General features: G+C 38.2%; 1 protein-coding gene and 1 non-coding gene across 2 annotated transcripts in view; both read left to right on the top strand.

Moving 5' to 3' along the window:
- Positions 1-21401, top strand: part of C1H1orf87 (chromosome 1 C1orf87 homolog) — a 128287-nt gene that overhangs the window by 99474 nt on the left and 7412 nt on the right. The window contains 2 exon segments of the mRNA XM_065884333.1: positions 17543-17622; positions 20826-21033. Coding sequence (XP_065740405.1) covers positions 17543-17622; positions 20826-21033 — 288 coding nt within the window.
- LOC136141212 (U6 spliceosomal RNA) lies at positions 9566-9672 on the top strand. The gene has a single exon (XR_010657715.1). It is a non-coding gene; the product is annotated as a U6 spliceosomal RNA (small nuclear RNA).

The raw sequence follows: 21401 nt of genomic DNA, 5'->3' as shown, positions 1-21401 counted from the left end.
AAGTGGTACATATATACAATGGAATATTAACCATAAAAAGAAATGAAATTGGGTCATATGTAGAGACGTGGATGGACCTAGAGACTGTCATACAGAGTGAAGTAAGTCAGGAAGAGAAAAACAAATACTGTATATTAACGCATATATGTGGAATCTAGAAAAATGGTACAGATGAACCAGTTTTCAAGGCAGAAATAGAGACACAGATGTAAAGAACAAGGACATCAAGGTGGGAAAGTGGGGTGGGGGGGGTTGAATTGGGAGATTGGATTATATACACTAATATGTATAAAATAGATAACTGATAAGAACCTAAAAGAAAAAAACAAGATGGAAACAATTAAAGTATCCTTCAGGCACCATTTAATTAAATAACAGTATATCCAATTGATAAAACTATGCAGCTGTAAAGTAACATGGCTGATCTGATACAGGAAGATTTCCAAGACATATTATTAAGTGAAATGATAAAGACGAATTGGGCAAAATATTTAGCAATTAGCAAGTGTTATATATGACAAGTGAAAAAATATACATTGATATTAATCTGTTGTTGCAATTCTCTATTTTACATCTATCAACTGTTTGGTGATTACATTTTAGACCAAGATACAAGGTACTGAGAATTTGGGGGGAAGCGTAGTATATCAGTTTACATTCCAGTGGTAAAACCAGATATCTCACTAGGTATTTCAAACAGAGGGAATTTATAGCAGGGGATTGAGAGATTGGTTATTACCAATATTATTGATAGAAGACTGAAATAGCAAAAAGAGGATTGTGAGTGTATTCATTTCCCTAGGGCATTTGTCATTAACAAAGTACCACAAACTGGGTGGCTTAAAATAACAGAAATATCTTTTCTCGTGGTTCTGAGACTAGAAGTCTGAAATCAAGCTATCAGGAGGGCCATGCTGCCTCTCAAGGCTCTAGGAAAGAGTCTTTCCTCGCCTCTCCCAGCTTCTGGTGGCCCCAAGACTTCCTTGGCTGATGGCTGCATAACTGCAATCTCTGTCTCTGTCTTCACATGGCCTTCTTTCCTCTCTGCCTCTATTTTGTCTCTGCATCTAATCCCCCTCTCTTTCTCTGTACAAATACACTACTGTTCATTCAACTTCAGGCCCACCCAAATCCATAATGACATCACCTTAACCTGATTACATATAGAAGACGTTGTTTACAAACAAGGTCATATTAACAGATTTCAGTGGTGCCTACATTAGGGGACACAATCCAACCCATGACCATGAGGTAACCCAGAGATTAGTAACTGTAGGAAGCAGCTGCCATAATTAGGGCTGAGGAAACATAGAAAAAGACATGCTATTAGCAGAGTCTAGAATCTCATAGGTGATTATGAGTCTGACAAGCAAAAAGTTTAGGCAATATTACGCTTTATAGAGTAACAGGAGCATCGTGGTACTGTTGCACTGTTGTGATATCCTGTTGCTTACTGAGAAACTTAATGTTTTGATCTCTTCCCATTTCAGTATTGCTGGAGCTATGATTATTAAATGCTGTTAGGCACTGAGTGGGCCATTTTGTTTGCATGTTCTCTAGCCCCACATGTAAGTGTCATGAAAGGAAAGAACTGGCGTTATAAGAAAATAAAGACAACTACTCATTTACAGTGTGTAGAATTGTAAATTTTCTCATTCCAATTTTCACTCAAAGATTATATCATAACCTGACTAAAATGACTCATTTTATATATACTGCCTCATATTATAAAACTTTTCACATTTGGAATCACAAAAATCCTGTGAACTTGTTTTTACTGTATGTATGATTATCACATAAAAACTTAATATCGGTAAGTTAGACTTAGGACTAGAATGGACCTGTTGGCAAGATCAACTAGAAGACTAGACAAAATACAAAATACCATATGATCATCTCAATAGATGCAGAAAAAGCTTTTGACAAAATTCAACACTGATTTTTGATAAAAACTCTCCAGAAAGGGGACATAGAGGGAACCTACCTCAACATAATAAAGCCCATATATGACAAACCCACAGCAAACATCATTCTCAATGGTGAAAAACTGAAAAAGTATTTCCTCTAAGATCAGGAACAAAACAAAGATGTCCAGTCTCACCACTATTATTCAACATAGTTTTGGAAGTCCTAGCCATGGCAATCAGATAAGAAAAAGAAATAAAAGGAATCCAAATTGGAAAAGAAGAAGTAAAACTATCACTGTTTGTAGATGACATGATACTATACGTAGAAACTCCTAAGGATGTTACAGGAAAACTAGAGCTCATTAATGAAATTTGGTAAAGTTGCAGGATACAAAATTTATACACAGAAATCTCTTGCATTCGTATACACTAACGACAGAAGATCAGAAAGAGAAATTAAGGAAACAATCCCATTCACCATTGCAACAAAAAGAATAAAATACCTAGGAATCAACCTACCTTAGGAGGCAAAACACCTGTACTCAGAAAACTATCAGGTAAGTTTTGATAAGATACTGATGAAAGAAATCAAAGACAACACAAACAGATGGAAAGATATACCATATTCTCGGATTGGAAGAATCAACATTGTGAAAATGACTCTACTACCCAAAGCAATCTACAGATTCAATGCAATCCCTATCAAATTATCAATGGCATTTTTCACAGAATTAGAACAAAAACTTTTACAACTTATATGGAATGAAAAATCTTGAATAGCCAAAGCAATCTTAACAAAGAAAAATGGAGCTGGAGGAATCAAGCTCCCTGACTTCAGGCTATACTACAAAGCTACAGTTATCAGAACAGTATGGTACTGGCACAAAAACAGAAATACATATCAATGGAACAGGACACAAAACCCAGAGATAAACCTATGCAGCTTTGGTCACCTAATCTGTGACAAAGGAGGCAAGAATATACAATGGAGGAAAGACAGTCTCTTCAATAAGTGTTGCTGGGAAAACTGGACAGCTACATGTAAAAGAATAAAATTAGAACACTCCCTAACACTATACACAAAAATAAACTCAAGAGGAGCTTCAAGATGGCAGAAGAGTAAGTTGTGGAGATCACATTCCTCCCCACAAATACATCAGAAATACATCTACATGTGGAACAACCCCTACAGAACACCTACTGAACACTGGCAGAAGACCTCAGACCTCCCAAAAGGGAAGAAACTCCCCATGTACCTGGGTAGGGCAAAAGAAAAAAGAAAAAAACAGAGCCAAAAGAATAGGGATGGGATGGGACCTGCACCAGTGAGAGGAAGCTGTGAAGGAGGAAAGGTTTCCACACACTAGGAAGCCCCTTCACGGGCAAAGACTGCGGGTGGTGGAGGGGGAAGCTTCTGAGCCACGGAGCAGAGCACAGCAACAGGGATGCAGAGGACAAAGCAGAGAGATTCCCGCACAGAGGATCAGTACCGACCAGCAGCTACCAGACTGTGAGGCTTGTCTGCTCACCTGCCAAGACAGGTGGGGGCTGGAAGCTGAGGCTCCAGCTTCAGTAGGATCCCGGGAGAGGACTGGGGTTGGCTGTGTGAACACAGGCTGAAGGGGGCTAATTCGCCACAGCTAGCCGGGAGGGAGTCCGGGAAAAATTCTGGAACTGCCGAAGAGGCAAGACACTTTTTCTTGCCTCTTTGTTTTCTGGTGCACGAGGAGAGGTGATTAAGAGTGCCACTTAAAGGAGCTCCAGAGACGGGCGCGAGCTGTGGCTAACAGCGCGGACCCCAGAGATGGGCATGAGACGCTAAGGCTGTTGCTGCGGCCACCAAGAAGCCTATGTGCAAGCACAGGTCACTATCCACACTTCCCCTCCCAGGAGCCTGTGCAGCCCGCCACCGTCAGCGTCCCATGATCCAGGGACAACTTCCCCGGGAGAATGCACGGCATGCCTCAAGTTGTTGCAATGCCATGCCAGCTTCTGCCGCTGCAGGCTCACCAGGCATCCATACCCCTCCCTCCCCCCGGCCTGAGTGCGCCAGAGCCCCCGAATCAGCTGCTCCTTTAAACCTGTCCTCTCTGAGCGAAGAACAGACACCCTCAGATGACCTACATGCAGAGGCAGGGCCAAATCCAAAGCTGAACCCTGGGAGCTGTGCAAAGAAAGAAGAGAAAGGGAAATCTCTCCCAGCAGCCTCAGGAGCAGCAGCTTAACTCTCCACAATCAACTTCATGTACCTTGTATCTGTGGAATACCTGAATAGATAGCGAATCATCCCAAATTGAGGAGGTGGACTTTGGGAGCAACAATATATTTTTTTCCCCTTTTTCTCTTTTTTTGAGTGTGCATGTGTATGCTTCTCTGTGTGATTTTATCTGTATAGCTTTGCTTTTACCATTTATCCTAGGGTTCTGTCTGTCCTTTTTTTTTTTCCCCTTTTCTTTTTTTCTTTAGTATAGTTTTTAGTGCATGTTATCATTGGTGGATTTGTTTTTTGGTTTGGTTGCTCTCTTCTTTCTTTCTTTCTTTTTTTTATTACTTTTAATTTTTTAAATAATTAATTATTTATTTTTAAAACTTTATTTTATTTTATCTTTTCCTTTCTTTCTTTCTTTTTTACTCCCTTTTATTCTGAGCTGTGTGGATGACAGGCTCTTGGTGCTCCGGCCAGGGGTCAGGGCTGTGCCTCTGAGGTGGGAGAGCCAAGTTCAGGACATTGGTCCATTAGAGATCTCCCAGCTCCTTGTAATATCAAACGGCGAATATTTCCCAGAGATCTCCATCTCAATGCCAAGACCCAGCTCCACTCAAGAAACAACAAGCTACAGTGCAGGACACCCTATGCCAAACAACTAGCAAGACAGGAACACAACCTCACTCAACAACAGAGAGGCTGTCTAAAATCATAATAAGGTCACAGATAACCTGAAACACATCACCAGACGTGGACCCTCCCACAAGAAAGAGAAGATCCAGCCTCACCCACCAGAACACAGGCACTAGTCCCCTCCACCAGGAAACCTACACAACCCAATGAACCAACCTTAGCCACTGAGGATAGACACCAGAAACAACAGGAACTATGAACCTGCAGCCTGTGAAAAGGAGACCTCAAACACAGTAAGTTAAGCAAAAGGAGGAGACAGAGAAACACACAGCAGATGAAGGAGCAAGGTAAAATCCCACCAGACCTAATAAATGAAGAGGAAATAGGCAGTCTACCTGAAAAAGAATTCAGAATAATGATAGTAAAGATGATCCAAAATCTTAGAAATAGTATGCAAAAAATACAAGAGATGCTTAACAAGGACCTAGAAGAACTAAAGAGTAAATAAACAATGATGAACAACACAATAAATGAAATTAAAAATTCTCTAGAAGGGATCAATAGCAGAATAACTGAGACAGAAGAACGGATAAGTGACCTGGAAGATAAAATGGTGGAAATAACTACTGCAGAGAAGAATAAGAAAAAAGAATGAAAAGAATTGAGGACAGTCTCAAAAACATCTGGGACAACATTAAACGCACCAGCATTCGAATTATAGGGGTCCCAGAAGGAAAAGAGAAAAAGAAAGGGGCTGAGAAAATATTTGAAGAGATTATAGTTGAAAACTTCCCTAATATGGGAGAGGAAATAGTTAATCAAGTCCAGGAAAAACAGAGAGTCCCATACAGGATAAATCCAAGGAGAAACACGCCAAGACACATATTAATCAAACTATCAAAAATTAAATACAAAGAAAAAATATTAAAAGCAGCAAGGGAAAAACAACAAATAACATACAAGGGAATCCCCATAAGGTTAACAGCTGATCTTTCAGCAGAAAGTCTGCAAGCCAGAAAGGAGTGACAGGACATATTTGAAGTGATGAAAGGGAAAAACCTACAACCAACATTACCCTACACAGCAAGGATCCCATTCAGATTTGATGGAGAAATTAATACCTTTACAGACAAGCAAAAGCTAAGAGAATTCAGCACCACCAAACCAGCTTTACAACAAATGCTAAAGGAACTTTTCTAGGCAAGAAACACAAGACAAGGAAAAGACCTACAATAACAAACCCAAAACAATTAAGAAAATGGTAATGGGAACATATATATCGATAATTAGCTTAATTATAAATGGATTAAATGCTCCAACCAAAATACACAGACTGGCTGAATGGATACAATAACAAGACCCATATATATGCTGTCTACAAGAGACCCACTTCAGACCTAGGGACACAAACAGGCTGCAAGTGAGGGGATGGAAAAACATATTCCATGCAAATGGAAATCAAAAGAAAGCTAGAGTATCAATTCTCATAGCAGACAAAATAGACTTTAAAACAAAGACTATTACAAGAGACAATAATGATCAAGGGATCAATCCAAGAAGAAGATATAAAATTGTAAATATTTATGCACCCAACATAGGAGCACCACAATACATAAGGCAAATACTAACAGCCATAAAAGGGGAAATTGACAGAAACACAATCATAGTAGGGGACCTTAACACCCCACTTTCACCAATGGACAGATCATCCAAAATGACAATAAATAAGGAAAAACAAGCTTTAAATAATACATTAAACAAGAATGACTTAACTGATATTTATAGGACATTCCATACAAAAAACAACATTCCATGCAAAAACAACAACTTTCTTCTCAAGTGCTCATGGAACATTCTCCAGCATAGATCATATCTTGGGTCACAAATCAAGCCTTGATAAATATAAGAAAATTGAAATTGTATCAAGTATCTTCTCTGACCACAATGCTATGAGACTAGATATCAATTACAGGAAAAGGTCTCTAAAAAGTACAAACACATGGAGGCTAAACAACACACTACTTAATAACCCAGACATCACTGAAGAAATCAAAGAGGAAAGCAAAAATTACATAGAAACAGATAACAATGAACACATGATGACCTAAAACCTATGGGAAGCAGCAAAAGCAGTTCTAAGAGGGAAGTTTATAGCAATAAAATCCTACCTTAAGAAACAAGAAACATACAAAATAAACAACATAACCTTACACCTAAATCAATTAGAGAAAGAACAAAAAAAACCCCAAAGTTACCAGAAGGAAAGAAATAAAGATCAGATCAGAAATAAATGAAACAGAAATGGAGGAAACAATAGCAAAGATCAAGAAACCTAAAAGCTGGTTCTTTGAGAAGATAAAAAATATTGACAAACCATTAGCCAGACTCATCAAGAAATAAAGGGAAAAGACTCAAATCAATAGAATTAGAAATGAAAAAGGAGAAGTAACAACTGTCACTGCAGAAATACAAAGGATCATAAGAGATTACTACAAGCAACTATATGCCAATAAAATGGACAACCTGGAAGAAATGGACAAATTCTTAGAAATGCACAACCTTCCGAGACTGAACCAGGAAGAAACAGAAAATATGAATAGACCAATCACAGGTACTGAAATTGAAACTGTGATTAAAAATCTTCCAACAAACAAAAACTCAGGACCAGATAGTTTCACAGGCGAATTCTATCAAACATTTAGAGAAGAGCTAACACCTATTCTTCTCAAACTCTTCCAAAATGTAGCAGAGGGAGGAACACTCCCAAACTCGTTCTAAAAGGCCACCATCACCCTGATACCAAAACCAGACAAAGATGTCACAAAGAAAGAAAACTACAGGCCAATATCACTGATGAACATAGATGCAAAAATCCTCAACAAAATACTAGCAAACGGAATCCAACAGCACATTAAAAGGATCATACAACATGATCAAATGGGGTTTAACCCAGGAATGCAAGGATTCTTCAATATACGCAAATCAATCAATGTGATACACCATATTAACAAATTGAAGGAGAAAACCCATATGATCATCTCAGTAGATGTAGGGAAAGCCTTTGACAAAATTCAACACCCATTTATGATAAAAAACCCTCCAGAAAGTAGGCATAGAGGGAACTTTCCTCAACATATTAAAGGCCATATGTGACAAACCCACAGCCAACATCGTCCTCAATGGTGAAAAACTGTAACCAATTCCACTAAGAACAAGAACAAGACAAGGTTGCCCACTCTCACCACTATTATTCAACATAGTTTTGGAAGTTTTAGCCACAGCAATCAGAGAAGAAAAAGAAATAAAAAGAATCAAAATCAGAAAAGAAGAAATAAAGCTGTCACTGTTAGCAGATGACATCATACTATACATAGAACATCCTAAGGATGCTACCAAAAAAGTACTAGAGCTAATCAATGAATTTGGTAAAGTAGCAGGATACAAAATTAATGCACAGAAATCTCTGGAATTTTTTAAACTAATGATGAAAAATCTGAAAGTGAAATTAAGAAACTCCCATTTACCACTGCAACAAAGAAGAATAAAATACCTAGGAATAAACCTACCTAAGGAGAAAAAAGACCGGTATGCAGAAAACTATAAGCCACTGATGAAAGAAATTAAAGATGATACAAACAGATGGAGAGATATACCATGTTCTTGGACTGGAAGAATCAACATTGTGAAAATGACTATACTACCCAAAGCAATCTACAGATTCAGTGTAATCCCTATCAAACTACCAATGGGGTTTTTCACAGAACTAGAAAAATATTTTTCACAATTTGTATGGAAACACAAAAGACCCCGAATAGCCAAAGCAATTTGAGAACGAAAAATGGAGCAGGAGGAATCAGGCTCCCTGACTTCAGACTATACTACAAAGCCAAAGTAATCAAGACAGTATGGTACTGGCACACAAACAGAAATATAGGTCAATGGAACAGGATAGAAAGCCCAGTCATAAACCCATGTACATATGGTCACCTTATCTTTGATAAAGGAGACAAGAATATACAGTGGAGAAAAGACAGCCTCTTCAATAAAGGGTGCTGGGAAAACTGGACAGCTACATGTATAAGAATGAAATTAGAACACTTCCTAACACCATACACAAAAATAAACTCAAAATGGATTAAAGACGTAAATGTAAGGCCAGACACTATCAAACTCTTAGAGGAAAACATAGGCAGAACACTCTATGATGATCTAAATCATGGCAAGATCCTTTTTGACCCACCTCCTAGAGAAATGGAAATAAAAACAAAAATTAAAAAATGGGACCTAATGAAACTTCAAAGCTTTTGCTCAGCAAAGGAAACCCTAAACAAGACCAAAGACAACCCTCAGAATGGGAGAATATATTTGCAAATGAAGCAACTGACAAAGGATTAATCTCCAAAATTTACAAGCAGCTCATGCAGCTCAATATCAAATAAACAAACAACCCAATCCAGAAATGGGCAGAATACCTAAATAGACACTTCTCCAAAGAAGATATACAGATTGCCAACAAACACATGATAGGATGCTCAACATCACTAATCATTAGAGAAATGCAAATCAAAACCACAATGAGATATCATCTCACACCACTCAGAATGGACAGCATCAAAAAATGTACAAAAATTAAATGCTGGAGAGGGTGTGGAGAAAAGGGAACCCTCTTGCATTGTTGTTGGGAATGTAAATTGATACAGCCACTATGGAGAACTGTATGGAGGTTCCTTAAAAAACTAAAAATAGAACTACCATATGACCCAGCAATCCCACTACTGGGCATATACCCTGAGAAAACCATATTTCAAAAAGAGTCATGGTGCTCGCTTCGGCAGCACATATACTAAAATTGGAACGATACAGAGAAGATTAGCATGGCCCCTGCGCAAGGATGACATGCAAATTCGTGAAGCGTTCCATATTTTTTGAAAAAAAAAAAAAAAAAAGAGTCATGTATCACAATGTTCATTGCAGGTCTATTTACAATAGCCAGGACATGGAAGCAACTTAAGTGTCCATTGACAGGTGAATGGATAAAGAAGATGTGCCACATATATACAATGGAATATTACTCAGCCATAAAAAGAAATGAAATTGAGTTATTTGCAGTGAGGTGGATGGACATAGAGTCTGTCATACAGAGTGAAGCAAGTCAGAAGGAGAAAAAAAATACTGTATGCTAACATATATATATGGAATCTAAAAAAAAAAAAAATGGTCATGAAGAACCTGGGTGCAAGATGGGAATAAAGACGCAGACCTACTAGAGAATTGACTTGAGGACACGGGGAGGGGGAAGGGTAAGCTGGGACAAAGTGAGAGAGTGGCATGGACATATGTACACTACCAAATGTAAAATAGATAGCTGGTGGGAAGCAGCTGCATAGCACAGGGAGATTGGCTCAGTGCTTTGTGACCACCTAGAGGGGTGGGATAGAGACAGTGGGAGGGAGGGAGATGTAAGAGGGAAGAGATATTGGGATATATGTATATGTATAACTGATTCACTTTGTTATAAAGCAGAAACTAACACACCATTCTAAAGCAATTATACTCCAATAAAGATGTTAAAGTAAATAAATAAATAAATAAAATAAACTCAAAATTAATTAAAGACCTAAATATAAGGCCAGACAGTATAAAACTTTTGGAGGAAAACAAAGGCAGAACACTCTTTGACATAAATCACAAGATGTTTTTTGACCCATCTCCTAGAGTCATGAAAATAAAAACAAAAATAAACAAATAGGATTTAAGTAAACTTAAAAGCTTTTGCACAGCAAGGAAACCATAAACAGCATGAAAAGACAACCCTCAGAATGGGAGAAAATAATTTGCAAACAAAGCAACCAACAAGGGATCCAGGTCCAAAATATACAAACAGCTCATGCAGCTCAATATCAGAATAAATAAATCAAATAACAATCAAAAAATGAGCAGAACATCTATATTGACACTTCTCCAAAGAAGATGTATGGGTGACCAAAAAGCACATGAAAAGATGCTCAATGTCACTAATTATTAGAGAAATGCAAATCAAAATTACAGTGAGGTATCATCTCACACCAGTCAGAATGGCCATCATCAAAAAATCTACAAAAAATAAATGCTGGAGTGGGTGTGGAGAAAAGGGAATGCTCTTACAGTGTTGGTGGGAATGTAAATTGATGCAGCCATTATGGAGAACAGTATGGAGGTTCCTTAAAAAACTAAAAAGAGAATTAACATATGGCCCAGCAATCCCACTACTGGATATACCCCCAGAAAACCATAATTCAAAAGGATACATGTGGGAGTTCCCTGGTGCACAGTGGTTAAGAATCTGCCTGCCAGTGCAGGGGACACAGGTTTGGGCCCTGGTCCAGGAAAATCCCACATTTCACGGAGCAACTAAGCCCACGAGCCACAACTACTGAGCCCACGTGCCACAACTATTGAAGCCCGCACACCTAGAGCCCATGCTCCACGACAAGAGAAGACACCACAATGAGAAACCCACACACCGCAACAAAGAGTAGCCCCCTCTCACTGCAACTAGAGCAAGCCTGCATGCAGCAATGAAGACAAATGCAGCCAAAAATAAATAAATAAATACATTTTTAAAAAGATACATGCACCCCAATGTTCATTGCAACACTATTTACAATAGCCAGGACATGGAAGCAACCTAAATGTCTATCAACAGAGGAATGGATAAAGAAGATGTGGTACATATACACAATGAAATATTACTCAGCCATAAAAAAGAGCAAAATAATGTCATTTTCAGCAACATGGTTGGACCTAGAGATTGTCATACTGAGTGAAGTAAGTCAGACATAGAAGGACAAATATCATATGATACTGCTTATATGTGGGATCTAAAAAAGGGGTACAAATGAATTTATTTACAAAACAGAAGTAGAGTCATAAATGTGGAAAACAAACTTATGGGGACTTCCCTGGTGGCACAGTGGTTAAGAATCCACCTGCCAATGGAGGGAACATGGGTTCAATCCCTGGTCCAGGAAGATCCCACATGCTGCAGAGCAACTAAGCCCATGTGCCTCAACTACTGATCCTGTGCTCTAGAGCCTGTGAGCCACAACTACTGAGCCTGTGCATCACAACTACTGAAGCCTGCATGCCCTAGAGCCCACATGCCACAACTACTGAGCCCATGTGCTGCAAGTACTGAAGCCTGTGCACCTAGAGCCCTGTGCTCCACAACAAGGGAAGCCATCACAATGAGAAACTCACACACCACAATGAAGAGTAGCCCCCACTCACCCCAACTAGAGAAAGCCCATGTGCAGCAATGAAGACCCAAGGCAGCCAAAAAAAGAAGAAAGAAAGAAAGAAAACAAACTTATAGTCATCAGGGGATAAGTGAGGTGAAGGATAAATTGGGAGATTGGGATTGACATATACATACTACTATATATAAAATAGATAACTAATAAGAACCTGCTGTATAGTATAGGGAAGTCTACTCAATACTCTACAGTGGCCTATATGGGAAAAGAATCTAAAAAATAAGAGTGGATATATCTGTATATGTATAACTGATTCACTTTGCTGTACACCTGAAACTAACACAACATTTAAAATCAACTATACTCCAATAAAAACTTTTAAAAATACAAAACAATATTTCTTTGAAAGGTATTGTTTGAAATTCAAATTGAACAACCAACAGAAAGAAGAAAAAAACCCTCTGTGGAAGACATTAACATCTCATAAAATCTCTTGAATTATCCATACAAAATGTTCAGTTAGAAATGGTCATGAATGATACAAAACAGGACATGGATTTTCAAATAACTGTAATTAATATGTTTAAGGAAATGAATAAGATGAAGAATTTTCAACCATTAATTTGAATCTATAAAAGGAATCAAATGGAATATCTAGAACTAAAAAATACAAAAATTAAATTTAAAAACTCAACAAATGGGTTTAATAGAAGATAGCTGAAGAGAGAATTAGTGAACTGGAATATCATTCAATAGGAAATAACCAGATTGAAGCATAAATGAGAAAAGATGATGGGATATACACAAAAGAATGTATAAGAGACATATAGGAAATGGTGACACTATCCAACATATGTGTAATTATGTTGCAGAAGGAGAGGAGGAAGAGAGTATAGATGAAGCAATATCTGAAGAAATTATGACTGAAAACCTTCCAAAAGTGATAAAAATATCTCAAGCCACAGATCCAAGAAATGATACAAATTCCCATGAAGACAAACACAAAAGAGCTTAGACTCCTCCAAACATGGTTTGTTCTAAGATCTAAAGTAGTATTTTACAAAAATGAAATACGACCCCAACTTTGAATCTCTTCACAGTGGAGCCTGTGAAGTGAGGGAAAGAAAGAAGGAGAGCAGGAAGCATGGAGTAGGGCTATAGCATGACTACTGATGGGGGAAAATTAGGAGGGAATGATGGTAGCCTCAGAGGTTCATTGATCCCCTCAAACATTTTCTGACGGCCCATCACTCAAGATAGCACAGAAAAATGGCTAAGAGCTTAACCTCCCTTTTATTAAGGAAAAAAAATCCATAGTAATTCCTAGTTAGAACTACTTATACTGAAGGGACAGAAAAGCCAACTCAGTTTGTTTAGACAATAATGAGATTTCGTTTATGTAACTTAAAAGTCTTGCAGCAGCAAGAGCTATAGACATGGTTTGATCTAGCCATTCAAGTGTCAGATCAAGGATCTGCTCCTTTCTGGCTCTCTGCTTGCTTTACCTGGTGTTGGCATCATCTTCAGCCTCTAAATGTTGGTGTCCCAGCTGCTCTGGGCACTCCTATAATAGCAAAATAGCTCTGGCAGCTATGTTCATCATATATTCACAGCACTCTCTTTTGGGAGGTCCTGCCAAGGAGAGAACTTTACTAGCTAAGAAACTGTAACAGATATCTCCTCTCATGTCAGAGACTCAGACTGAGTTTCATGTCCGTCTTTGAACCAAGACTGTGATTGGGATACCAAAATAGTCTTCAACGAATCAGAAACCAAGATTGGAGTTGGAACTAAGGATTATTCCCACCAAACCACAGCACTGGGATGAGGGAGGGGTGGCCAGCAAGATATCACTAGAAGGGCATAATGAAGGGTCACATGCATGGCCCATAAGGCCCTTTAGTTCTGCAAATATCTAACCCACTTCTCTTCTCTTTTCATCCCATGTCAGCTAGGCTCTTCTCTGTTATTGCTTGAATGCACCAAATACTCCCTTCCTTGAGGCCTTTGCCCTGGTGATAGCTTCTTCCTGGAATGATCTTTCCCCAGACATTTGCATGGCTTTCTCCCTTGTTTCTCCACTCAGGACTGTATTTAAATGTCACTTCATAGAGGCCTTTGGTGAATTCTCTATCTAAAATAGCAACTGCAATTACTTTCTACCCACATCATTGGCTTTAGTTGTGTTTCTAGCACTTATAACTACTTGACATTATTTTTCATACCTACTTGTTTGCCCTCACCACTGGAATGTACACTCCATGAGAAGATTCTGCCTTGTTCATTGTTGTATCATAATAAGCATTTAACAAATGTTTATTGAGTGAGTGAATGGGTTAGAATCCCAACCTAACCCTACCTCTGTCATCTCAAGCAGATAACTGAAACTTTCATTGCTCAGTCTCCTCACCTGTCAAATGGAGATATTTCTACGTCACAGAGTTATTCTTCAGATTAAGTAAGAAAACATGTGGGAAATGTCTGACATATATAGATATTCAAGATATATATGTTTTCTTCTCACAAAAGCTTCATCCAGTAGGTCCAATGAGGCCATATTCTATCTTTCTTTCTTTCTTTCTTTCTTCATTCCTTCCTTCCTTTCTTTCTTTCTTTCTTTCTTTCTTTCTTAGAAAGTATAGTTGATTTACAATGTTTCAGGTATACAGCAAAGTGATTCAGTTATTCATATATATATATATATATAATGTTTTTCAGATTCCTTTACACTATAGGTTGTTACAAGACATTGAATATAGTTCCCTGTGCTATACAGTAGATCCTTGTTTATCTATTTTATATATAGTAGTGTATATCTGTTAATCCCAAATTACCAATTTATTCCTCCCTTTCCCATTGCCCCTTTCCCCTTTGGTAACCATAAGTTTGTTTTCTATGTCTGTGAGTCTATTTCTGTTTTATAAAGAAATTCATTTGTATCATTTTTTTAGATTCCACATATAATGATATCATATTATATTTGTCTTTCTCTACCTGACTTACTTCACTTAGTATGATAATCTCTGGGTCCATCCATGTTGCTGCAAATGGCATTATTTCATTCTTTTAAGTCAGTTGTTATCTATTATGGCTTTACTTTAGTATAACCTGGGAATTTTTTAGAATTCCGAAAGGGTTCTCACCCCTAGAGATTCTGATATAATTGGTCTGTGTGACACCTAGGCATTGGTAATTTTTAAAGCTCCCCAGGTGGGAGCATTTTAGCAGCCAGTGCTGAAGACCGTTGATTTCAAGTCATTAGTTGGGGTGGGGGAGAGATGGTGTGGCTGGCTGTGTAACTCAGAATTCACTGGAAGCCCTGTGAAACCTGGTCCTTCCAATACCTGGAAATCTCTAGAATCCAGCTTGGCCTATTTCCTCCAGCACAAATCTTCAACTGGCAGTCTGGACAGATGGTTATTATTTATCCTTCCTGCTGTGTTAGAAAGAAAAAAAATCACCTCTGCCTCAGGTTTCTCAATTTTCACATGTGCAAACCATTACCTTTTAAAATATGCTTATAGGCATTAGGAGGGAGAAAGGGAAGCTTAAAAGAGACCAGGGAGACGAACATGCATCTTCTTCTAATAGAACTTTTAGAAGTGCAGACAGTAGAGAAACTGGACCAGGACCAACTCTAGGTTCTAGATCTTATACTAAAAGGGATAATGCATGTGAACAGTGCCCACAAAAATGCCTGGCACATCATAATTAATGTAAAGTCCTCTTTTCTGGAGAAACTAGATTGCTTAAGATCACATAAAATAGCACAATAACAAATAATACTACCTCGTATTGGGCATCTTCTCTATGTTAAGCATTTTATTAGGTAATGTTTTTAATCTCCACAATATTATTGCAGAAGGCTATTATCATTCCCTTTTCACGACTGACAAAATTAGGATCTGAAAGCTTGCAGCTGGTAAAGGGAAGCAGCCAGATTATAGCATCAGATCTGACACCAAAGTTCATCTATAGCATCTGGCTTAGGTATAGAAGGATAAAGAGAGAAATCCTTCCTCCCATAGGGCCTGAAAAGGAATGGGAGACACAGAACTATATATTCAGTGACTGTATTTTCCAAACCTCAGATTAGGGCACATGATCATCCATTTAGTCAACCAACATGCAATGAGTATTTATTCTAATGCTGGGTGCTGGGACTTCAGAGAAGATTATGAAATCACATTGCCTTCTCCATCAAGAAATTGTGGGAGAAGATTCATAATGAGTTGTAGGTGCAATGTTAAAAGTCTAACAAAAGGCTTTTTGATCCAATATGTGAATTTATTTATATAAACATCCTTACATAGATAACACTATTAGTTAACATTTATTGAGTACTTGCTATGCTCCAAGTATTCGCTTTACATTTTCTAGTTCATTTAATCCTCACAATAACCTATAGATGGCATTATCCCCATTTTACAGAAAGGGAAACTGAGACACAAAGAGGACAAGTCCCTTGCCCTAGGTCATGCAGCTAATAGAGAAAGGAGCCAAGACTCAAACCCAAGGCATCTGACTTCAGAGCCTCTATTCTCCACCACTGTGTTATACTGTCACCCTCTACCTTTTGTTTAAAATTCATTGATTGAACCATTTTATTGAAAACAGCAACACCCAACTCAGAAACAATATGTATTTGTTAATGGCATATTTGAATTACACAGTAAATATTGAAGCTGAAGCTCCCAGAAGTCTATGCTGTGTCGTCGTCATACTGATTTATACAGTAAATGAATGTTGCCAAGTCTGATGACAGGTGCTGAGTGATGAATGAATGATGCCCATAATAAGCCTCAGAGGATTTAAACTGAAGGTCTTTATGTCTCTTTCCTGCATCCTAAGGAAATTTCTTCTATTCATGAAGGCAGCAGCCCGAGCAGCTAGCACCTGAACAGTAAAATCTCCTGGGTTAGGGATGCCATTCAAACCTCTTCCCATATAGGACTTCTGACCATTGAAAGGAACAAGGAAGGGAGAAGACAAAGGTTTTACACGATCCTTCAAGTGCAAACTTGGGTGGTAAAGGAGGCAGAAGTGCCTGCTTCTCTAAGAGGCAGAACCACAGGAAGAGGTCCCATGCCACTTCCCAAACTGTAAAAGCCCTCCTGATTCAGGACAGTTCTACAGGCTGATGTCTCTGCTTATCTGGAACTCTCTGCTCTATGCACATGCCCACAATCACCTTTGCCTGGAAACTCCTATTCATCCTTCAGGTCCCCACTTGAAGTGTCACTTCCTCCAAGAAGCCTTCTCTGATCCTTCACCACTCCTATCCCTAGCCCAAAAGGAATTTATTTTCACATATTCCTGTGTTGTGTTTATGGTCGTTTGTAATTAAATAATAATCTTGAGTGATTATTTAGCATTTACCTCCCCTTTGTGAGCTTCATCAGGGCAGGAACTAGATCTTTCTTATCCACCAGTGTATCCCCATCACCATTTACAATGCCAATCGTATAGCAAAGCCTCCACATTTTCTTTGCCTGGGTGTATATGTGTATGTCTTAAAATGAAGAGACCAAACTAAAACCATTTTTTTCTTTCTCATCCAGGAAAGAAAGGAAAGGAAACCTCTGCTACTCCAGTGCATCCTGAAGTTAATGAGATATCTCAAGGAAAAACTGAACATATGGTATGCAGCTGGGTATACAGACCTCGGCGAAGGGCTTCATCAATCCTTCACCTTCTATTCACTGATGCTGGGTGAGGCCCTCCCTTCTGAATTTTTGATTTCCGCCCAGTGCCTTGACTATCAGACTATCTTTGACTTCAAGACTCTACTCCAGCAGAGAAGGAATACAGACAAACTCCTAAAGTGTGGTTGGTTTCTCTCCTAGCTGGTATGCATGCAGAAACCACTTATCACCACTCAGTGATGGGCTTGCCATTGGCCCCTGAAAGTTGAACTTGTAGCATGTGGACAGGTGTCCTTCCAGAGCCTGTGACCAGTCCACCAACTGCCAAAATGATGGTTGTGAGACCTATTTTAACATCTTAAGTCCAGCTTCCAGAAATTTAGGGTGACCTTTTCCCCAGACATCCCATTTTAAAATGTAATGGGCTCTTTGATTTAAAAAAAAAAATCTGGCAAGCATTTAAAATTCATTTTAATATTCCCAGCACTTAACCAGGAGAAGATGCAGACAGAATTGAAAAACTGCCTGAGTTTCTCTGTTGTTGTTGTTTTTAAATGCCCGGATTAGAACATAATTCATCTTCAGATGACGGGAGGCCTCTTCATGCACTTCACACTTCGAAATATTTTAGAAAATAGTATCCATTTTGGCAAGCCTCTTTCCATGCAAGAAACAACAGCAAATGCTTTTCTCCTTGAGTGTTAAGTCTGCTGTGAATAAGATTATAAAAAATATATACTTTGCTCTTTTATTTTGCCTCTTGTTTGAGGATTTTACTGCCTCTGCAATAATCGATTCTTCTCATATTCCTGTATAAGCAGCATTCGTTGTCCCACTTTTTAGAAAGGGGACTTGAAGCAGAAGTTTGGTAAAGCAACTTTCCTATTGTTCCAGGAAAATCACTCATTTATTCATTCACTTATTCATTCCGTAAACATATCTTGAGAACCAACTATGTGACAGTCACTAACCAGAACTTGAAGATACATAAATGATTATCTCACAGGTCCAGGCTCAAGATCTTTAGCAGATGGGAGAGATACTCTAACAGACAATTACACTATCCCATAATAAGTGCTATGATGGATAAAGGGGCTACAAAGAATTGCCCCTCACCTAGGCTGGGGCTATCAGGGAAGGCTTCCCCCAAGAAGTGAAATATGAGTTGGGCCTTGGAGGATGAGTAGGAGCCTAACGCATCAAGGCATAGGTAGCAAGAAGGAGTTTTACAACAGAGGAAACAGCGTATATAAGGCATAAGGGCATCAAACAGCTGTATTTTTTTTTTCTGGTTTTATGTGGCTGGAGAAAATGATGTATATATTGAAAGAAGAGAAGGAAGAACAAGAACTTGAATGGTCTTATGAGCCAAGCAAGGAATTTGGACTTCATCCTGACACAGTGGGACCAAAACAGTATAGGGTGTGTTAGTTAGTTAGTTATCTACTTACGTACTTACTTCCTAGGTTTAGCTTAATTCAGGCCCATACAAATTCCCCCATTCCCTGTCTTTAGTGGTCAAAGAGAGTGTTAATTATCTGAAGAAATATATAATTATTTAAAGTCAGTTTCTCAGCTTTAAGGACCTCTTTGAATTTTCTAAAATCATCCACCAAACTGTATGCAAATGTGCATCCATCTGGTTGATTATCTAAAGTTTTCATTGGATTTCTAAAGTGGTCCAAAGCTCTAAGAAGTATGAGAATCACTATTCTATTTACTTTATAAAAACTTTCAGCTTCTCCCAAAATAGACTTTATCAAAGTAGAATTCTTATATATTAATCTCTCAAAATGTACTGGTCACTAGTCATCCGTATGGGTACAGTTTTGTATAACATTATATTATTTTAAACAAGACAATTCTTCACATTCCCCAGTAGCAGCTGAATCCATGTTTGTTAACTTGGCCTCTTATTTAAATTACTATTCTCTAGAGCAAGGGGATCTCCACAGCTTATATGTGAGAGGTTTGAGACAAGGTACAAAATTGGAGAAATTCAGGTACTTGAAATTTGGGAGAAGCACAGATGGTATACAAATTGGAAAGCCTAATTCTATGAAAAATTAGTTAAGAATATTTGAATTACAATTAATATAACCAAGTCTACCAACTTAATTTATTAGAAGGATAAGGAAGGAGCATAATATATATATTTATATATATATATATATATTTATTTATTTATTTGTATGTATGTATGTATACATATATCTCCCCAAGGATAGAAACATAACAATAAAATCAAAGGCTTGAACCTTGAACATCATCATGACTTCTTATATCTTCTCTCTTCTCTGCTGTCAGTTTCATATCCTCTCTGTCTCTCTCTTCTTACCTCTCATCCAGAATGATCTCTGTTTTCCTATCTCTGGCTTTAACTCTCACAAATGGTTCCAAAATCACTGGAAAATGTGTTTACTGAACATTTTGCATTAGATGCCCAGTCCTGCACTATGTGCTTAGACACATGACGGTTCTCTCTAGAGCCATATGGATTGAAAGGAGGGGCAATTCCTGGAAAACTGGGGTTGGGCAGATCAAACAATAGATGCTCACTCTCTCTACATGACAGGTGACAGAATGTCTTACATGGCTCTACTGACACTCATGTGTCTATTTATTCTAAAAAGATCTCTATTTTGTACTGGACATGGGGTTAGGATACAAAGATGAGCTAGGTATATGCCTCAATCTAGTTTTGTGTCTACCATTCACTATATGATCTTAGTAAGTCACTTCCCCACTCTGGACTTCAGCTTCCTTTGTTAAATGAATAGGACAGACAGAACTAGTGCCTTACGCTTCATTATAGTGAGCCCACAAGCCAAAGTTAACACCATTATTGTTTCAATCACTTTTTGTCAAGAATCTCATACTCACGATCCAGAGGTTTTCCCACCAAGAAACTATATGCATTGCCTATTGATCCCACTAGTATAAAACAGAGTAGAACATCATGAAAGTCTCAGTCAGTTACAAAAACCTCTGTTTGTGTAAATCAGAAATGCAAACTGAATAAAAGTCACAATGTTATCCTTCTCTTAAAGAAAAAAGAGAGTATTCAACATAGTAGTTCTTTACAAAGCCAGACCTACAATAAATCTTGCTAGTTGTGTAGCCTCATGTTGGCCAAGATACTGGGGGAGCTCTGGGTTATGAATATGTTGCCAGTGAAATGTTTGTGTTGTTTTGGTAGAAAACTCCAGAAAAGGATTTGCAGCCAGAAAACCCTCCTGCTGAGACTTCAGTCCCCAAAGATCTCCTGAGCACTTTGAAGATCAGGCCAGTCTCACAGCCTTTTGTCAATCCAGTGATGAAAAACACATCTGAAGAATGTGAGACATGGGTCGACAGGCTCAGGAAGCTAGAAAATGCCCTCGACCTGTGTGATCTGAGTAATACAGGTGAAGTGTGCAGCTTACAGCTCATATGTCTGTTTTTTTTTTCATTTTGTACAGGGCTCCACAAATGTTTTTAATTAGTTTTTATTGGAGTATAGTTGCTTTACAATGTTGTATTAGTTTCTGCTGTACAGCAAAGTGAATCAGCCATATATATATATATATATATATATGTATATATATGTGTATATATATGTGTGTATGTATATATATATGTGTATATATGTGTGTGTGTATATATATATGTATATATATACATATATATATACATATATATGTATATATATATTCTTTTTCAGATTCCCTTCCCATTTAGGTCACCACAGAGCACCAAGTAGACTTCCCTGTGCTATACAGTAGGTTCTCATTAG

The sequence above is a fragment of the Phocoena phocoena genome, chromosome 1 (genome assembly GCF_963924675.1).
Source record: "Phocoena phocoena chromosome 1, mPhoPho1.1, whole genome shotgun sequence".
Taxonomy (NCBI): Eukaryota; Metazoa; Chordata; class Mammalia; order Artiodactyla; family Phocoenidae; genus Phocoena; species Phocoena phocoena.
This window is presented reverse-complemented; position numbering and strand designations above follow the sequence as displayed.